Source organism: Arvicola amphibius, chromosome 1 (genome assembly GCF_903992535.2).
Source record: "Arvicola amphibius chromosome 1, mArvAmp1.2, whole genome shotgun sequence".
Lineage (NCBI taxonomy): Eukaryota > Metazoa > Chordata > Mammalia > Rodentia > Cricetidae > Arvicola > Arvicola amphibius.
The window spans coordinates 120,780,968-120,800,595 of NC_052047.1; the positions used below are offsets into that span (position 1 = coordinate 120,780,968).

The 19,628-nt window shown below is 48.7% G+C and overlaps 1 protein-coding gene across 1 annotated transcript in view; it reads left to right on the plus strand.

Moving 5' to 3' along the window:
* Positions 1-3,768: 3,768 nt before the first annotated feature.
* Vps35l (VPS35 endosomal protein sorting factor like) overlaps positions 3,769-19,628 on the plus strand; it is a 108,408-nt gene continuing 92,548 nt past the window's right edge. The window contains exons 1-7 of the mRNA XM_038346946.2: positions 3,769-3,869; positions 6,628-6,727; positions 8,695-8,862; positions 10,888-11,010; positions 12,852-12,876; positions 14,391-14,467; positions 16,011-16,139. Of these exons, the coding sequence (XP_038202874.1) occupies positions 3,769-3,869; positions 6,628-6,727; positions 8,695-8,862; positions 10,888-11,010; positions 12,852-12,876; positions 14,391-14,467; positions 16,011-16,139 (723 nt within the window). The remainder of the gene's footprint in view (positions 3,870-6,627; positions 6,728-8,694; positions 8,863-10,887; positions 11,011-12,851; positions 12,877-14,390; positions 14,468-16,010; positions 16,140-19,628) is intronic.

Below are 19,628 nucleotides of genomic sequence, written 5' to 3' on the forward strand. Positions count from 1 at the left end.
CCAAGGGAGGCCATCTGGGGACTAGATACTGAGGACTATGTGACCAGAACAGCATCTGAGATGATAGGGTTTACAACTTATGCCCCATGATAGGCATGCCTGTCCTGCTACATTTGAATAATGTCTTTGCTTCTTAGGAGCTAGACACCTGCCAAGAGCAATGGAGAGACACGAGGGAGGGAATGTTTAGAGGAATCTCAGTGATGCCTTTGCCCTTCACCTTGAGAGCTCTAATGTTACCCCGATAGCTGGTTGTCAGCTCACGCTGAGATGCTGTATTTGGTCATCTGCAGGGCTGAGCACACCCCATCACTCCAGCTCATGCTGGCTTCACATTCTCATAGTGTTGGGAATGACTGGAAATCACTGAGGCCGCAATGGACCAAATGATAAGAATGTAGGGACTGTTCCATCAGAGGTCACTGTCCTGTGCTCAACCCCGATGAAAACAGTTCTAAAAATTAGCAATGCTGCTGGTGGTGGCAGAGCACTTGTCTAGTGTCTTAGGGTTATTATAGCTGCAAGGAAACACCATCACCCAAGAGAATGTTGGCGAGGAAGGGCTTTATTTGGCTTACACTTCAGTATCGCTGATCATCCTCCAAAGAAGACAGGACAGGAGCTCAAACAGGGCAGAGCTGAAGCAGAGGCCATGGAGGAGTGCATGCGTGTGCCCCATGGCTTGCTCAGCCTGCTTTCTTATTGAACCCAAGACCATCAACCCAGGGATGGCACCACCCACAGTGAACTAGGCCCTCTCCCATTAATCACTAATTAAGAAAATGCCTTACAAATGAATCTGGGCATTTTCTCAATTGAGGTTCCCACCTTTCAGATAACTAGCTTGTGTCAAGTTGACATAAGATCAGCTAGCATAGCTAGCATGCACTAAGCCCCAGGCTCCACCCCCATATACCATGCCACATCAAGTTCCAAAACTTGAAAAACAAAGTCCTTGGCATAGAATGCAGTGCATTCTCTGATCGCTCTGTAACAAGGGTAGGACTGGGTCAGACCTGTCACATATCAGTTAAAAAGAAGCTTAGGACTGGAGAGATGCATTGATCTTCCAGAGGACTCTGAGTCTCAGCACCCAGTGGTGGCCTCACAATTGTCCAACTCCAGTCCCAGGGGATCCTATATCCTCCTCTGGCCTCCATAAGCACCAGGTACATGTGGGACAAGGGACATACATGCAGGAAAAAACACCCATACATAGAAATTAAGAACTGGAATCTTAGCCAGGTGGTGGTGGCACACACCTTTAATCCCAACACTTGGGAGACAGAGACAGGCAGATCTCAGTGAGTTCGAGGCCAGCCTGGTCTACAAAGCGAGTTCCAGGACAACCAGAGGACTGTTATACAAAGAAGCCCTGTATCAAAAAAATAAAACAAACAACAACAAAAAACTCTAACAAACAAAAAAAAAAGAAAGAACTAGAATCTTAGACTCTTAAGTAGGTAAAGTGTTGGCTGCACATGCATGAAGACTTCCCTAGTACCTATGTAAAGGACTGGCAAACAGGTTGTGCCCTGCAACCCAAGCATCTTTGTATGTGTGTAGAGGGGGCTGGGCTGGGGGTATGGACAGGCAGATACCTAGGGCCTGTTGTCCAGCCAATCAGTCACACAGCTCCAGATTCAATGAGAGAGAGAGAGAGAGAGAAGCGCTGTCTCAAAACATAAATTGGAGAGCAATAGAGGAAAATACCAGCTATAGGCCTCTGGCTTCCACATACCCAAACATGAGTAATCATACCTGCACATATGTGTACACAAGCATGTAACACAGTCTCTCTCTCTGTGTGTCTCTGTCTCTGTCTCTCTCTCTCTCACACACACACACATACACACTTAGAAGCTGAGTGCAGCCCTTCATGCTGACAATCCCAGCACCAAGGAGGAAAGCTAAAGCAGAAGATTACTGAATTCAAGGCCAACCAGGGATGCAGAGTGAGACCGATTTCAACAACAACACAAACTAATTAAACAATAACTTGCTGCTCTTCACTCAGTGTTTCTCCATAGTCATCAATTCTCCAGTTTCTTTTAAAAATTATTTAGATTTATTTATTTGATATGTATGAGTGTTTCACTTGTGAGTATGTCTATACCACATGCAGCTGTTGTCTGTGTAGGCCAAAAGAGAAAATCAGATCTCCTGGGACTGGAGTTACAGATGGTTGTGAACCAGCAATGTGGTTGATGGGAATCAAATCCAGGTCCTCTGGCAGAACAGCAAGTGCTCTTAGATGAGGCCTTTCTCCAGCACAGTCTACAGCAAGTGCTCTTAGATGAGGCATTTCTCCAGCACGGTCTATAGTTTCTGGACCAACAGCGCCTCAGAGAGAAAGGCTCTGAGAACAAAGGTTGACTTTTGCCTGTCTCACTAACCGTGGCTTCTGAGAGCTGACCCAGAGACAGGGCTGTTTTTTTTTCTTTCAAGATAGGGTTTTGGGGCTGGAGAGATGGCTCAGTGGATAAGAGCATTGCCTGCTCTTCCAAAGGTCCTGAGTTCAATTCCCAGCAACCACATGGTGGCTCACAACCATCTGTAAATGAGGTCTGGTGCCCTCTTCTGGCCTGCAGACATACACACAGACAAATAAATAAATATTAAAAAAAAAAAAAAAAGGACAGGGTTTCTCTGTAGCTTTGGAGCCTGTCCTGGAACTAGCTCTTGTAGACCTCGAACTCACAAAGATCCACCTGCCTCTGCCTCCTGAGTGCTGGGATTAAAGGCGTGCGCCACCACCGCCCAGCTCTGAAACAGGGATTTTATGACAACCGTCTTTCACCTTATCATCACAGTTACCTCAATTTCACAGAAAAAAAAAAAAAAAAAACTGGGACTGTGCAAAACTCAGGCCCAGTTGAAGTACACTCAATTGTCTTTTCTAGGCCTCTTTCCTTCAGGAGATGCACCTGGAAGTAGAACCGGGAAGGTAGGAGGAGTAGACGCTATCTGGTAATTTCTCAAGTATAATAAACCCATTCTTATTTGAGTTAGAGTTAGCTGAGAATCCCAGCACTCACTAGCTTTCACCTCTAGTTTTCCAAAACCAAGTGATTAATGATAGATACTCCCGAGGTTTCTATTAAGAAAGGACTGTGCAAAGTGTGTTGAATACAGTTATTAAAATATCGTATTTCACCCATTAAAAAAAGGGAAGCTCAAAAAGGAGCGCCAAAGTTCTGTGGTCAAGATTGCTTGCTTATATTCGGACTCATGTTGCTAGCAGTGGGAAAAGAATCCCCAAAGTGCCTCACCATCACGAAGCACGGAGAGAACCCAAGCCAAACCCCATTGCTTCAGAATTTATCTGACCCTCACAGGGATGGATGTATACACATTTATATGTCACAAGGGGGCGCAGGTGGGCCACGCAACCAGCAGAAGGGGCGGTTCCGAGGGTTCCGAGGCAAGCCTGAGGACTTGAGTTCGAGCGAAAGGGACACCAAATCCTGACTGTTAATCCCTGTTCTCCAAAGAGCACCGTGACACATCTACGCACACATAAATGTGATTTAAGTAAGGCGTCGTGATGCAAGCCTTTAATCCCAGCATTCGAGAGGCAGAGGCAAGTAGATCCCCATTAACAAAATAAAACACCAAAACAAATCAAGTCGGATGACGGACATCCAGTTTACGCGGGAACTGCGCTTCACAAACGCTGAGGCTCCGAACCCACAGGAAGTTGCCCATTACAATCATGGCGAGTGACGGCACCCAGGATCTTCAGAGCGGAAACTGCCCTTCACAATCATGGCGGCCAGGGCGGGGCCGAGCCTCTCTGGACGTGAGAAAAGGGGTTGGCCGCCGAGAACAAGCGATCATGTGACTGGGAAGATGGCTGTCTTTCCCTGGTAAGGAAGAACCCGCGAGTGGGCTTCAGGGAGGGGCCGATCTTAGCGGGTGTCTGCGTGGGTGGGCAGTCACCCCTGTTGGAATGAATGGTCTCTTTCCCAGCCCCGGTTGTCAGGACTACGGAAGAGCGGAACCGCTGACAGTCCGCTGCTCCTCGCCGCGGTTCCGCAGCCCCTTCACTCCTGCCTACTCGGTCCACTGTTTCCCTCCCTGAGAGAAGTTGGCACGTCCTGGGGGTTCTGGGGAAGGGATGAACCCGCTCCGAGTCTGTCCCCGAGCGATCTGCTCGTTTGTTCTCTGAGCTCCTCAGCTCACCTGAAGATTAGCTTTTCCCATCTGAAAAGTGGGGCCATTCACCCTACTGTGTGCAGAACCCTCGGACATCCTTCGGAGCGGTCGGTATAACTGAACACCGAAGAGAGGGGTGTCCAAAGGAGGCCTTGCACGGGCCCAAAGGAGAGAGCAGTCCCTCAGCCCCGCTGGCAGCCCGGGAAGACTTCAACGAAGAGCCTTCAGCTGGGTCTTGCAGGATGAATAGGAACTCACCAAGCAGGAAGGAATACGGGGGTTTTTGTACTTAGAAGTGAGGTGACCCTCAGGTAGCAGCAGGTGATTTGTATTAATAAAGAATCCACCCAAGATATGCTGATGGTAATGTGGTTCGGGATTGGAGACTTTGTGTCGCAGGGGCTAATTTTCGGGCTTTTCCCTTCAGATGATGGCAGGTAGCTTGAAGTGTGAGCGTGAAAGAAAGGCCCTAGGCCTTGAACGTGATTAGCATCAACCCTCTCTTTGTCTTTACATTGGCTCTGCTCTCGCAGATGCTTAAGAGGCCACTTCAGGACACAGCACAGCGGCGTGGGGGCTGAGGAGCCCTTAGCCCACACCCAGGGCTTCTGTCACTGCTCATGCTGGTTTGGCCAAAAGACCCTTTTGAGAACAGAGGCGGCCAAGTGAGAAGCATCTGTTTTCTGTCAACTCCCTCAGAATTTGTAAGGAAAGACTCCAGGAAGCTTCCCTTAGCACCTCTCCTCACTACGGTTTTACCCATGATATTTTTCGTTATAAATTACTAACAGAGACCACAGCTCCGCCAGTGTCCAGGGTCTTTGTAGTCTTCCCACTTGGCAGGTGCTAAACATTTCTCTGTGTGGTAGTACACTCAACCTTCAGTTTTGCCCTCTGGCTTCGTGTTCCCTAATAAAAGAGAATGGCTTCCATCTTCTCCCTGGTGACTGTAGGCACACAGTAGTCCCTGTAGATGGACGAGGGGCCTGATGAGGCCCGTGGGAAGTGTGCTTCTGTTCTGAAGATCACGTTTCTCAAGTGTGCTAAGTGCTCAGCATGCGGCATCCCATACTCCCAGTCCAGTTATGACTTGAGAACATGGGATGAGAGTTGACCTAAAGTCATGAGGCCTGCTGAGTAATTTTTAGGGACTTGGCAGCCACAGAGTTCCTGACCTCTCTGAGGAGGGGAAGTCGAGGTTGGAGTTGGCCTGTGTAACCAAGGAAACCTGTTTCTGGGCTGTGTGGATGGGAGTGTGCGGATCTTGGGTAGAGGAAACGTCGGAGTTTGGGCAGCTGTTGAAACTGTTAGGCAGAGTGCATGTGGTGGCTGCCGAGGTGGGGCTGCAGCAGAGGAGGAGTTCACTGTGGGAGAGAAGACGGGCTCCGCTGCACAGACAGTGAGTGGCGCAGAATAGCAAAGGGCTGCCGGCCGCAGGTAGGAAGTTGCTAAGAGGAGATTGTGGGTAAAGCCACCTGAGGGGTTCTCCCTGAAGTGAGGCCTAGTCAAATGTGTGTGCTGAGGGGACTCTGAAGAGATGCCTTGTCCCTTTCCCTCTCCCCATTGGGATGGGTTCCAGGTGTCTGAGTGTGGCCCTTTCTTCAAGCCCCTCGTGCAGTGATGGTCTTCCTCCTCTGCCCTGACCTCTTGCTCTCACCATCCTGCTCACTGACCCTTCCTTTTCTTAACCCTGAGCTGATGAAGCTACATTTGCTATTTCCTTTGCTCTTGTTGCCTTTTGTCTTTTGCAATTGTCCAGCATGCACCCTTTCTTGCTTCTCTGGAACTTAATTCTTCAGGGGCACCGCCTCCAAGCCCTCACTATGGACCCTGAGCCCTGCTGTGTCTGTCTCCCGAGCTCTACTGTACCTGTCCAGCTCCAGGAGGGCCCTTGATCCCTTGCTGGGTCTGTCTGGCTCTGGGAGGTTTGCTCCAGGCTTTGGCTGCCTGGCCTCCCAGCAGCCACCTGTCCTTTGGTTCATGCCATAAGTCAGCTAACACCCTGAAAACAGGGCTGTGGGAACTGGGCTCCTCCTGGGGCGCTCCCCAGTGCACTGGATCTGGCTGTACAGATCCAGGATTTGTGGACAGTTTGTGCCTTCAAACAGCTTGAAAGTTGTTGTGTGGTAGCTTAGTTGGGAGAGTGTGTATCTAGCGTGCAAAGTTTAGGGTTTCATTCCTAGCGTGGCATAAACAGGGCGTGATGGGGCAACCTGTATTTCCAAGGTTTGGGAGGCGAAGGCACAAGGATCAGGAGTTCAAGGTCATGTTCAACTACCTAGTGCGTTTCAGGCTAGCCTGGGCTACATAGCAAGTTCAAATAAATAGTAAAATAATTCTTATGTTTTTATTTAGTGTTTTGTATTGTTCTTACTAGCTCCAAATTGCTCCCTGGTCGATGGAATCCAGATAACAGTTTCAGGTCTCAGTCATCTTTCTGACATTCACCGACTGTCTTACTGTTCACAGGCACTCCCGGAACAGGAACTACAAGGCAGAACTGGCATCATGCAGGTTGGAGACAGTGCCTCTGGAGTGTGGGGACTACCACCCGCTGAAGCCCATCACTGTGAGTTCTGTGCAGGCTCCCGACAGGAGGGCCTAGTGCCCTGGTCTAGTGGCAACTGCGTTTGCATGTTTGAATCAACCCCTCCATTAAGTTAACCTCCCGTCAGCCTTTGCTCTCCACCTTCTGTCCTTGAAGCTGCTGTGGGGAAAGGGTCAGGGTTCCTGATTTAGATGTTGGGGTGTTGGGGTGGAGCTGCCTTGAAGAGCATCTTAGACTGTTCAGTTAAAACAAAACGAAAGCAGGCAAGAGGCCTGCCGGTCCTCTCTGCTATGTGAGCATTGTTATTAACAAGTCCAGCTGCCCCTTGTCCCTGGTGTCCCGGAAAGACTGGCTTCGGGTATCCCACAGATACCAACCCTCCCCATCTCAAGGCCCTGATATAAATTTGTATACTCTACATACACTCCTGCCACGTGCTTTCCATCATGTATGGGCCAGGTGGGTGGTGCACACCTGTCAACCTCACACTCAGGTGGTGGGGCAAGAGGTCGAGAGGTCAAGGTCATCTTGGCTCCATGGAGTGGTCTCAGAATAAATACAATGCACGATGCGTGTGTTACTCGCGGTACCCAGTATTGTGTCACTGCCCCGTCAAGAGTTGTTCACTGTGGAGCTCAGGAAGTGACAGTTTGCACTGGTCAGCTCAGAGGTAGTTTTAGACTGTTGGTGGTTCTGGGCTTTGAACTTACGGCCTTACAGATGGGAGTCAGGTGCTCTACCTTTAAGCCATTCCCCAAGAGAAGTACAGAGTTTTGCTTTTTTTTTTTTTTTTTTTTTTTTTTTTTTTTTTTTTTTTTTGTTGGATGTTCAATCATGGAACATTGAACACCGGGTGGTAGTCACCTTGTGATTTGTGACCTTACCTAGACATGGCTGCCAGGCAGATGGCATGGTGGCCTGGTTAGAAAGCAGATTCCCAGGGAGGGAGAGATGGCTCAACAGTTAAGCACTTGTTGCCCTAGCAGAGATCCCAGGTCCAGTATCCAGTTTCCTAAGCAGATAGAAAACAGCCCTGTGTGGTGCTCTGGCCGCTTAGTGAGCACTAGGGCACTAGGCTAGTCTGTCCTGCCTAGGGGGCTTCTGTCTTAAAGACAAGCAAGCCAGCCAAACCAAAGAACACACTTAAACTTACTACAACAATGGAACGGAAGTCTTTTCTGCGTTCTCAGTCTGCCACCAGCTGTGGTCTGTACGATGAGCAGTTTCTCCTCTCCTGCCACCGACTGGATGCCCTTCTGTCCAATTCTGAGTGTTCCAGACAGGAAAACTTATTTTACTCTGTTTGCAGTCCATACATGACACTTGGATGACCCCACACACTAGATATGCGCTAGCCATTCACTCTCCAGAAGGCAGCAGCTTTGCGGGACATTTTGGGTCCAACCCTACGCGATCACCAGATCCCACTTGAGTTACTAGGGCCAAGTCTGGGGTGTGCCCTGTGCCTCTCACCTCTATAAAGGTCCCGTGTCTTTCCTGGGGTTCTGTTAATTTGCTGAAGTAGTGTGCAGAGCTCGGGGAAGCCCTCCTGGTCAGGACAGTGTGGAAGACCTGATGGCCAGCTGGAAGCGGGGTGCTCAAGGAGACGTAAGGGGGATGACCCAGGGCTCCTCGGCCTCCCGGGCACGACCCTCCTGCCACCCCCATATGTCCTTGTTCAGATGTTCCTCGAGTGCCTTCAGTGGTCTTGTTAATTATTTTTAACTCAACTGCTGGCTTTGTCCTCCCTGGAGGATGGGAATGAGGCCTGAAGTTCCTGGCTCCTAGCCGTGGCTTGTCTTCCTGAGCACCAGCTGCGTTGAGGAGCCCATGGAGACTCTGTGTGGTGTCAGTTTCTCACAGAATGTAAGCATTGCCTCTGTCCCCGTGACTGGTCAGTCCAGCTTCCACAGACAGACAAAGTGACCTGGTTGACTGTCACCTGGTGCAGGTTCCCGGTGACCTCCACTGTACAACTTTCTCCACAGGTCACCGAGTCAAAAACAAAGAAGGTGAGCCGGAAGGGAAGCACTTCATCCACATCCTCCTCCTCGTCCAGCTCTGTGGTCGACCCTCTGAGCAGCGTCCTTGATGGCACAGACCCCCTCTCCATGTTTGCAGCCACCTCAGACCCTGCAGCCACAGCGACTGTCACAGTAAGTCCGACCGCCTGGCCAGCAACAGGTCCTTACCTGCAGGGATGGCGGTTTGCAGGTTCACAAATAATGCCTTGGGCCTCCTGATTGTTACTGTTCAGAACATCCTCACACTCACAGGGTTTTATTAAGTATGTTGACTGAGAGAGGCTGGTAGAGTTCTGTGAGGTCTCTATATTGTTATTTATTAATTAAATTAATATTTAAAGTCAGGGTTTCATGAAGTGTGCATTGGCCTGGGTGAGAATGACCTTTGCGTCTCTTCCTCCTGCCTCTGCCTCCCAAAGGCCTGGGTTTGCTAGTATAAGCCACCACTCTCAGTTTATTCAGTGCTAGGGACTGAACCCAGGGCTCTCTATAAGCTAGGCAAGCCCTCTATCAACCGAGCCACACCCCTTGATCCCCAGCCCCTCTGCATTTACAAAAAAATGTTTTGACTCAACAATAGGTCTTAGAGAACTTTCCATCTTGTGGCCTTGTTATTTTGCATGGCTGTATCATATTCTGATTTCCTTGGTATCCACAGAATCTAGGGTGCTTGATAGCACACCATGTCTCTTCAGTATATTTCTCTTGGTGCCTGTGCGCAGGGGTCTGTGTGGGGTGGGAGTGGCTTCCTACTGGACGAAGACAGTGGATGTATGCTGTCACTGAGCCATCCCCTCAAAGGCCTTCGTGGTCTATATTCCTGCCAGCGATGCTCACTCTCACCTGTTTCCTGATTGGCTATTAGCAATTATTTTAATTTTCTGCTATATGGACTGTTGAAAGTTTTTTCTGTATGCTTTACAAAGTTTTTGATTTATTTGTTTATCTTATGTATAATGTTGTTTTGCCTGCGTGTGTATATAAACACTGCATGTGCACCTGTAGAGCTCAGGGTAGGCATTACCTACTAGGATTGAATTTGTAGACGGATGTGAGCTGCCCTATGGGTGTTCTACAAGAGCAGTGAGTGCTCTTAACCATGGAGTTATCCTTCCAGTCCCTCAGGGTGTTTTTTCATTTCTGTATTTTAATTTTAAAAATGTATTTTGTATGTATGTGTGGTATGCATTTGGATATGTGTTTGCATGTGTGTGTGTTATGCATTTGGATATGTGTCTGCACGTGTGTGGGGGGTGTATGCAAATGCACACTCGCTTGTGTTTGGAGGTCAGAGGTCAACATCAGGTGTCTGTGTCTTTCTGGATTGTTCTCCACCTTACTTGTTGATATATTGAGGAAGAGCCTCACTTAAACCCAGAACACATAGATTGGCTAGTCTGCCTTGATAGATTGCCCCAGGGATCCCATCTTCACCTCCATGCCTTGCAAACATGAAGACCTGAATTTGATCTCAAGAACTTATATGAAAAACTTGGTAAGAGTGTAAGAATGGTACACTCTTATAATTCCAGTGCTGGGCAGGGAGGGATGTGTCCCTGGGGGCTTGACTGGCCAGTTAATTTGTGCCAATAGGTAAAGTTTAGGTCAGTAAGAGACCTTGCCTCAAAGACTGCCTGAGGAGTGACATCTGAGGTTGACTTTTGGCCTGTATACACACACACCCACACCCACACCCCCCCACACACACACCCACGTACACACGCACAAGCACACATGCATATACACACACGCATGCACACACACACACGCACACACACACATACACACACATGCATACACATACACAGACACACACACACACACACACACACACACACACCAAACTAATATGGCTGGGTGGTGATGGCACACACCTTTAATCCCAAAAGTCGGGAGTCAGAGGCAGGTGTATCTCTGGGTTTGATGCCAGCCTGATCCACAGAGCAAGTTCCAGGACAGCCAGGACTACAGAGAGGAACCCTGTCTTGGAACCCCACAACAACTCCCACCAACCCCCAGAAAAAAGAAAAGTATTACTGGTGCTAGAATATAGCCGAGTGGTAAAGTGCTTGCCTAGCATGCTCAGAGTCCTGAGAAACAAAATCAGCAATGTTAACAAAAGCTTCTGTCCTGAAGAGGTCTCCTTGCCCTCCTTAGGACAGCTCCAGAAAGAAACGGGACAAGGATGACAACTCCTTTGTGGGACCTGACTTTGAGCCCTGGGCCAACAAACGTGGAGAAATCCTTGCCCGGTACACGACTACGGAGAAGCTGTCAATTGTGAGTACCGAGCTGCATGGCAGGCTTAGTGGCTCAGCTCCAGACCCTGGAGTTTCTCCTCCGATGTCAGTGTTGTTTGGGAGAAGAGTGTGCTATTTGGTGTCTAAAAAAAAATGTATGCAGAGTTAAGGGTGCAGCTAGCTCAGAAAAGGAATTGGCAATGTGGGCCCTTCTGGGAGAATAAATTAAGAGAGCACCCAGAGAGGAGGGCAGGGTGCACTTCCCTCCCTGTATTCCTCTCGGACCTGGAAGCTCACTCGTGGAGCAGAGTGGGTGAGCTGGTTGGCTGTGCTGGGGCATGTAAGGTAGAGGTCTTCCCTTTGCCCCAGGCAAGTTTTTCCCATCAGGAGTGAGTGCTCAAGTGAGCAAGGCTCACCCTGGGCAGTCAGTACCATGCTAGTTAAGATCAGGCTCTGGACTTACAACCCAAGTTCTCCCTTTGGACAGTATTAAGAATGTTCTGTCTGTTGGGCTGGAGAGATGGCTCAGCGGTTAAGAGCATTGCCTGCTCTTCCAAAGGTCCTGAGTTCAATTCCCAGCAACCACATGGTGGCTCACAACCATCTGTAATGAGATCTGGTGCCCTCTTCTGGCCTGCAGACATACATACCGACAGAATACTGTATATATAATAAATAAATAAAAAAAAAAAAAAAAAAAAAAAAAAAAAAGGCCGGGCGGTGGCGCACGCCTTTAATCCCAGCACTCGGGAGGCAGAGGCAGGCGGATCTCTGTGAGTTCGAGGCCAGCCTGGTCTACAAGAGCTAGTTCCAGGACAGGCTCCTGCAAAGCTACAGAGAAACCCTGTCTCGAAAAAACAAACAAACAAAAAAAAAAAAAAAAAAAAAAAAAAAAAAAAAGAATGTTCTGTCTCATCTCAGCATGGTCATGCACATCTTTAATCCCAGCACTTGGGAGGCAGAGGCAGGCGGATCTCTGTGAGTTTGAGGCCAGCCTGGCCTACAGAGTGAGTGCCAGGACAGGCTCCAAAGCTATAGGAGATCTCTAGAGTTATTTTTGACTGTTACAACTCTAGTGTGTTTAACAGGTTGTGGTTAGCAGCCAGAGAGACTGCAAACCTCCACAGCGCATAGGCTGGGGCCCACAGAATGGAGCTGCACAACCCTCGAGGCAGGGGCACAGTGACTGAGAAACTCTGATTTAAGGGTGCCCAAAATGGGTCTAGTACTCAGTGCTGCCAGCATATCAAAACTTTTGTTATTTGTTGGCTCCCTTGGAGACCTCACATATGAGTCGAAGTTCAACTTTTAAGTAGTATTTAGCAGCCTACAACTTCTGTTTTTGAATATACACTCCACCTTTCTTTGCTCTGTGGGCAAACCATGGCCTTTTTGCCTTAGACGAAAAGCAGCCTTGGGGTTGGAGAGACAGACAAGCACTTAAGAGTACTTGCTGTTTTCCCACAAGTCTTGAGTTCAAGTCCAAGTGTCTGTCTCAGGCAGCTTACAAGTGCCTGTAACTCCAGCACCAGAGGATCCCACACCTCTGGTGTAGTGTGAAGCGGCGGGCTGCCACCCGCCGCCCGCTGCTGGCTAGCTTTACACCCGAAATAATTACACGGAAACTGTATTCTTTTAAAACACTGCCTGGCCCATAGTTTCAGCCTCTTATTGGCTAATTCTCACATCTTCCTTTAACCCATATTTAGTAATCTGGGTAGCACCACGAGTTGTGGCTTACTCTGGCCTCTGAGGGCACCAGCATTTACACATATATAATCCCCACCCACAATGAAAACAGAGAGAGAGAGAGAGAGAGAGAGGGAGGGGAGAGAGATAGAAAGAGACCATTAATTTCATTACTGTTCTTTGTCCCTGCAGAATCTGTTTATGGGATCAGAAAAAGGTAAGATGACCGTTCTGATTGGCAGATTTACCATATGTGACCAGATGAAGAGACTGCTAGCTAATCTCTGTAGAGGGAACAGTTTTTGGTTATAGTCCTCTGGGAGGAAAGGCCTGTGGTTGATACGTTCTATACACACTGTCAACATCCACACTCAGACCCGGGCAAGGCCTTTCCATTTCCATGGATCTGAGGCACTGGGGTCCTTGACATGGCCATACTCATGCCTGAGTGCTCATTTTACAGGGGAACACTCGCTCCCCACACTCCACCTTGTCCCCTGCTGCTGTAAGCTGAGCTGCTTCCTCATCAGTTCCCACATACGTGGACTCAAACCCTTTAAAACCCTGAGCTGGGATAAACGCAAGACATTTCTCCTGAGTTGTTTCTTTTGGGCATGCTGGTCAGAGTGTAGTTCGCGCTAATTAAATAGTTTTGCCATGCTGTTAGCAGATACTAGACTTCTTATTAGTCTGTGCTAGAGCCAGGAAAGGAGAATATGAGTAGTTTTGTGTGTGAGCCAGTGTTCCGCTGCTGTAACAAAATGTCTCAGCCAATCACTGAAATAGAGGAAAGGTCTATCTTGGCTCACAGTTTCAAAGGTTTCAGTCCATGGCTCTGGGCCCTATGGCTTTAGGCCTGTGCAGGCACAGTCTAGAGTAGTGGGAACATATGCCAGGAAGAGGCCTGGGCACCTGTTGGAAATAGGAAACAGAAAGAGGAAGGGGCCAGGGTTCCCTCAAGAGCACATTATCAATCACCTAACTGCCTAATACTGGCGTGGTTCTGCTACCTCCCAGGGCACCATGAGCTGACAACCAGGCCTTCAGTACATTGGCTGTTAGGGGATATTCCAGTTTCCTGTATTCATTTGGTAGGAAGAACAAAGGCTAAATTAGTCACATGACCCTCAATTCCATCATGGGCAGTCCTTTGAAAATGGGGAAACGGTTCTGAAATTGGTAGGCTTGGATAGCAGCAGTGGTCCAGACGGACCCCTTGCCCTGTCTGGCCTGTGACTTGCAGTCTGTCATTTACATCCGCTGGTCCTGCCAGTACAGATGGAAACGGCTAGGCCCGATTGCTTCGGAAGGGGCCTCTGATGTGTTCATCCCCCCTGTGGGCCGATGAGGAGGTGGGTTGTTAGGTTCGTATGAGGGTCTGGTAATGCTGTGCGGTGAGTGCATACCCGAGAGGCGCTTCAGTTCGTGACAAACAGTGGCATGGCAGAGTCTGGCATTGTTCCTTAAGTAAGCAAACGGTGGGTATGATCGACAGATACTGTACATGGAGTTTGCCTTTCCGGGACTGCCTGCCTGCTTCTGGGGGCACCTGTTGGTGGGAAAGCTTCTGCTGGAACTTGAGCCTGTGAGGAAGCTGAAGCATCTTTCACCGTCTCGGTGTTGGGAGGGGAATTGGTTTCATAATGTGTTCATAGTGACGTGAAAGATGCCTTTCATGCTGGGTACGGGCCAAGAGAAAACTGCTATGTGACCAGTGTCTCTCCCCTGTAGGCAGAGCTGGGGCTGCGGCTTCTGCCATGTCAGAGAAGGTTCGGACGCGCCTGGAAGAGCTGGATGACTTTGAGGAGGTGAGCAGTCCACTCTCAGGGCTCAGTGAGCAGAGTATCTCCAGCCCTTCTGCCGAGGAGTGCCAGACCCGTTGGCTGCTCACTGCGCGAGGCCTCCTGGGACCCTGACTTAGTTCAGGGAAAGATACTAGGGCTTACTGGCCAGTCACAGGGGAACCTGAAGTGAACTGGTTCTTCTGGAGGCCGCTTTTCACTTTGTGATTTGGAACAATCCCTCTGTCGTCTGGGGACATTGTCAGCGGTAAAATCCAAGTGGAGTCACCTCCAAGGAAACAGCTTTGTGTGGCACCAAGATCACACCTTGAAGCATTGTTTACATAGGCCTCTCTGCCTGTTGGATGTGGCCCATGAGACTCCTGTGATTGCTTGTGTATGTTTCGAAAAACTGCATTGTTGCTTTTAACAAAAATCTCAATTGTTTGATTTTACCAATAAAGTCTCTGGAGCCAGATGCGGGGTGAAAACCTGCTAGCTCAGAGAGGCAGAGAAAGCACCCAGCTGACCTTCCTCCTCAGCCAATGTCTCAGCCTCTCTTTTCTCCTAAACCTGTCTCAGAAAACGTACTCAAACTGAAAAGTCCCTCCCTCCTACTTCCTGTGAGACCCTCTATCTTTCCTCCTGACTCCCTCTTACTCTCTGGTTTTTTCCTGTGTTCACTTCCTGTCAACTGGTTACTTGCTCCTCCTCCTGACCTGTGGTTGACTTTATTTAATCCTGTTTATAGTATTAAACCAGAAAGCTCTTGGATTAAAGGGGTGTGCTAGGGCTGAGCCACACCACAACTGTTTCCCAGTAAATAACGCAGTCTTGGGGCTCACGGTGTGACCAAATACCCTGCAACACTGGCTTGTTTGCTAACTCTTAAAAACTGGTAAGTTTGGAGCTAGGGAGAGGGGATAGTCAACCAGGTGCTTGCTGTACAAGCATTGAGGATCTGAGTTTGATTCCAGCACCCCCGTTAAAAGCCTGGTGTATTTGCCTGCATGTGTGTATATATGCCTCTTTCATGCCACGTGCCGAAGAGGGCATTGCATCCTCTGGACCTGGAGTTACACCTACTATGGTGCTGGGTACTGAATCCAGGTTCTCTGGAAGATGAGTTAGTTTTTTTAACTGCTGAGCCATCTCTCTAGGCAAAAATCTCTATGCCAGGGCTGGAGAGATGGCTCAGAGGTTAAGAGCATTGCCTGCTCTTCCAAAGGTCCTGAGTTCAATTTCCAGCAGCCACAGTCTGTAATGAGGTCTGGTGCCCTTTTCTGGCCAGCAGGCTACACACAAGGCAGAATATTGTATACATAATAAATAAATAAATATTAAAAAAATCTCTATGCCAGAGCTTTTAGTGTTAAGCTGGGCACACAGTAGGTCCTCAGGGTGTAAGTGCCAGTCCCCATGCAGCAGCAATGCCCGCTGCAGGCTGTGGGTGCAGATGATGGACACGGAGTGGCAGAGTGCAGCCAGTGCCCAGCCGCTTCGTGAGGAGGTGGTGGTCAGCCAAGGCTCCTCCTTTCCTCCTGTGCTCACGTTCTGCCTCTGTTCACAGGGGTCCCAGAAGGAGCTGTTGAACCTGACCCAGCAGGACTATGTGAACCGTATAGAGGAGCTCAACCAGTCCCTGAAGGATGCCTGGGCCTCAGACCAGAAAGTGAAGGCTCTGAAGATTGTCATCCAGGTCAGGCCGTGGGAGGGTGTGTGGCTTTTCATATCTTTAATTTTCTATGTAAAATTCCACTCGGTACTGATTTTCAGAGTCCTCCCTCAGGGTCTTGCCCTCATTCATCTCTTCTGTGGTCACGGATATCCTTTAGGAAGCCATGAGTCTGAACCTGTTTTTGTGGACTGGCTGATCATAGGGCACTATGTACGGCTGCACAGGTTGTTCATCTCGTGGTTCCAGGAACCACTGTTGCCCTAGACTACAGAACTAATGATTTCCCAGTGCCGTGCAGGCTGCAGGCCTTGGGACCACTGCTGTCGTACTTGTGATTTGTGCACACCAAGGTTTGAATACCTGTCTTCCAGGTTGCCTTTGGAATCTTGGAGATGAATGTCCTTGTCATACATTTTAAAGATATAGTCATAGCCGGGCGGTGGTGGCGCACGCCTTTAATCCCAGCACTCGGGAGGCAGAGGCAGGTGGATCTCTGTGAGTTCGAGGCCATCCTGGTCTACAAGAGCTAGTTCCAGGACAGGCTCTAAAAAAAGCTACAGAGAAACCCTGTCTCGAAAAGCAAACAAACAAAAAAAAAGATATAGTCATATAAGGAAAATGTGTTCATACTGTAAAAAGAAGTGTGTTCAGCAAATCGTCTTCATGAATTAGGTGATCTGCTGCTGACCTTAGAGGCAGTCCTGTAAGGAAAAGTTTTTTTTTTATTTTTATTTACACATGTATGTATGTGTCTTTGTGTGTACCGTGTGTGTGGGTTCCCATCGAGGCTATCAGAAGGAGTCAGGTCCCCAGGAACTGGAGTTAAAAGCAGTTGCAGGTCATCTGTTGTTGGTTTCAGTGATTGAACTCAGATCCTATGGAAGATCACCAAGTTCTCTTAGCTATGGAGCCATCTCTCCATCCCCAGAAAAAGGCTTTATGCTGCTCTCTTGCCTGAACATTCTCCTGTCTTGGCAAAAAGTACTTTGGTCAGGGGCTGAGTATGTGGCTCCATTAGTAGAGTGCTTACCTAATAGGCAAGATGTCCTGAGTTTGATCCCCAGCACTTCTAACCTTGGTGTGTTGGCATATGGCCGCAGTCTCAATGCCTAGGAGGTAGAGGCAGGAAGAGCAAGGTCATCCTTGCCTACACAGCCTGTTGGGGCATACCTGTCTCATGATCATGATGACCTGTCTCAGGATGGTGTGGTGGTGGTGGTGATTTCAATTAAAACAACAACAAAAAAAGCAAGCAGTAGAGCCTGTGAGCCCCTTGGAGATACCTGAGTTGGATCCCCAGAACCCACAGTGGAAAGAGAGAACCGTCCCCTGAATGTTGTTGTTTGACTCCACCTGTGCACCATGGTACATGGTGGCTGACTCCCCGGCCCCCATACACACAGAATAAGTAAATACATGTACAAAAATCAAGAAAAATGACAGAAGTGCTCAGGTCATGGTCAAAGAGAGAATTCATGTAAACCACGTTACTATTTTTGGAGCAGCATATCTGAAACAGCCATTTTAATCCCGGGGGAGGGGAGGGGGTGGACGACAGCCATCATTGTCATGTCTCATCATGGTAATGGGACATTTCCCTTCTCTGTGGATTCTTATGAGAGAGATTGGAGCTGGGGGTGTGTGTACGTGGCTCTTGGAGTATTTGAAGTTGAATCTGTGAGCAGCAGGGTGGTGTTCCTGGGGTCTCCTGACTCAAGGAGAGCTGGGTTATTTCTCTTGTGTCCTATTGTTTATAGAGTAAATACGCCCAGAGAAAGGGCCTCTCATGCTGCGCAAACTGAGGGCACCTTCAAGTTCAGATAGCTGCAGGTGTTTGCACTGTAGAGTGACTGCAGCCTGAAACTTGGGACTCAGGGAAGGAATCAAACAGCATCTGATTAACCCTTGCCTGCTGAATCCTAAAGTTCTATGTTGCGGATTTGTGTTGCTGTTTGGTGACTGCCAATGGAGTCAGACCTTGGTTCCGAGAGTGGAGTCCACATTTAGCTGGCTGGAGTGGACAGTAGAGTTTTCTGGTGAACTCAGAGGAAGCTAGAGGGACACCCAGAAGGAATAAGGAGGGGCTTAAAGAGATGCTCTCACCTTTTCCGTCTGGGAAGGTGGGGAAGAGGGTCAGGTGATTGTTTCTCTGTTGCCCTGTAGCTCTATCAGGTTTTATTATTCCCAAATATTTACTCCCTAGCTTTATTGTTTTAAGTAAAACAATAAAAGAAGCCACAATACTTCTACATACTTTTGGAGGTTGCTATACATAGGGAAAGAAGCAAGGTCCCCTGGTTTGCTCTGCAACTGGCTTTTTTTGGGGGTGGGGTGGGGAGGAGAGCACTTGTCTAGCTGGGGAACCTAGATTCTGTCTGAAATCCCCCAGCAAGGTAATTTTCAGCACATACTTATTGCATTTTAAGCCTAGAATTCAATGACTTTGAGCCTGTCATGGTGGTGCACACATCTAATCCCAGAAATGGGGAGGCTGGGTAGCTAATTCGGTGTTAGCTTGGGCTACATTTCAAGACACTATCTTTTCAAAGAGAAGAAATGCAGGACTGAAGAGATGGTTCAGACGTTAAAAGCACTGACTGCTCTTCCAGAGGTCCTGAGTTCGATTCCCAGCAACCACATGGTGGCTCCCAGCCATCTATAATGAGGTCTGGTGCCCTCTTCTGGCATGCAGGCAGGACACTCTGTATATAATAAATAAATCTTAAAAAAAAATACAGTGACTTTTAGTACATTTATAACTGTATAAGTGTCCCACACAAACCAGTTTTAGAATGTCTTCATTGCCCTAACTCCCTCCAACCTGTCTTCACTCAGACCCCACCGTGCTCCTCCCAGAGTTCCACAGCCTGCCTTCTGTCTGCACACATGCCATCCTGGGCATCCACAGGATGGACTCCTTCTGTACAGCATCTTTTGCATCTGGCTTCTCTCACTTAGTTGAGCATTTCTGAGTTTCATCTGCGTCGTATTGCAGGCTGATGCCACTTTCCTACGAATAGAATTCCATGGCAGGTGTAGCCGCAGTTTGTGTACCAGTGTATGGTTGATGATTCCCTTCGGTATCATCATATAATTCTGTGGATTTAATATCATCTCCTTGTCTTCTGGGTGGATTCCTGGGGGTGGCCCTGCTGAGGTGGGTGTTGAGTTTCTGTTTCAATTGTTTAGAAACTACAAAACTGCTTTTGAAAATGGCGGTCCCGTTATGTTCCCACCGGCAGTGTTAAAAACACAGTCCCTCCATAGGCCTCCATGCTGCCTAGTCCACTGTGCATGTGCTGGTGTGTGCGCATCGGTTCATGTATGGAGGTCAGAGGACAGCCTTGGGTGTCAGCCCTCACATTCCACTTCATTTTTGATAAGGTCTCTTATTGCACTGGGTTCTGTAGCTCTGGGAATTCCTTCTCCGCCTACAGTCTCGCTGCAGGAGCCCTCAGCTTTAGGGGATTTGAGCTCAGGCTTTATCCACTGAGCCACCTTCCCAGCAAA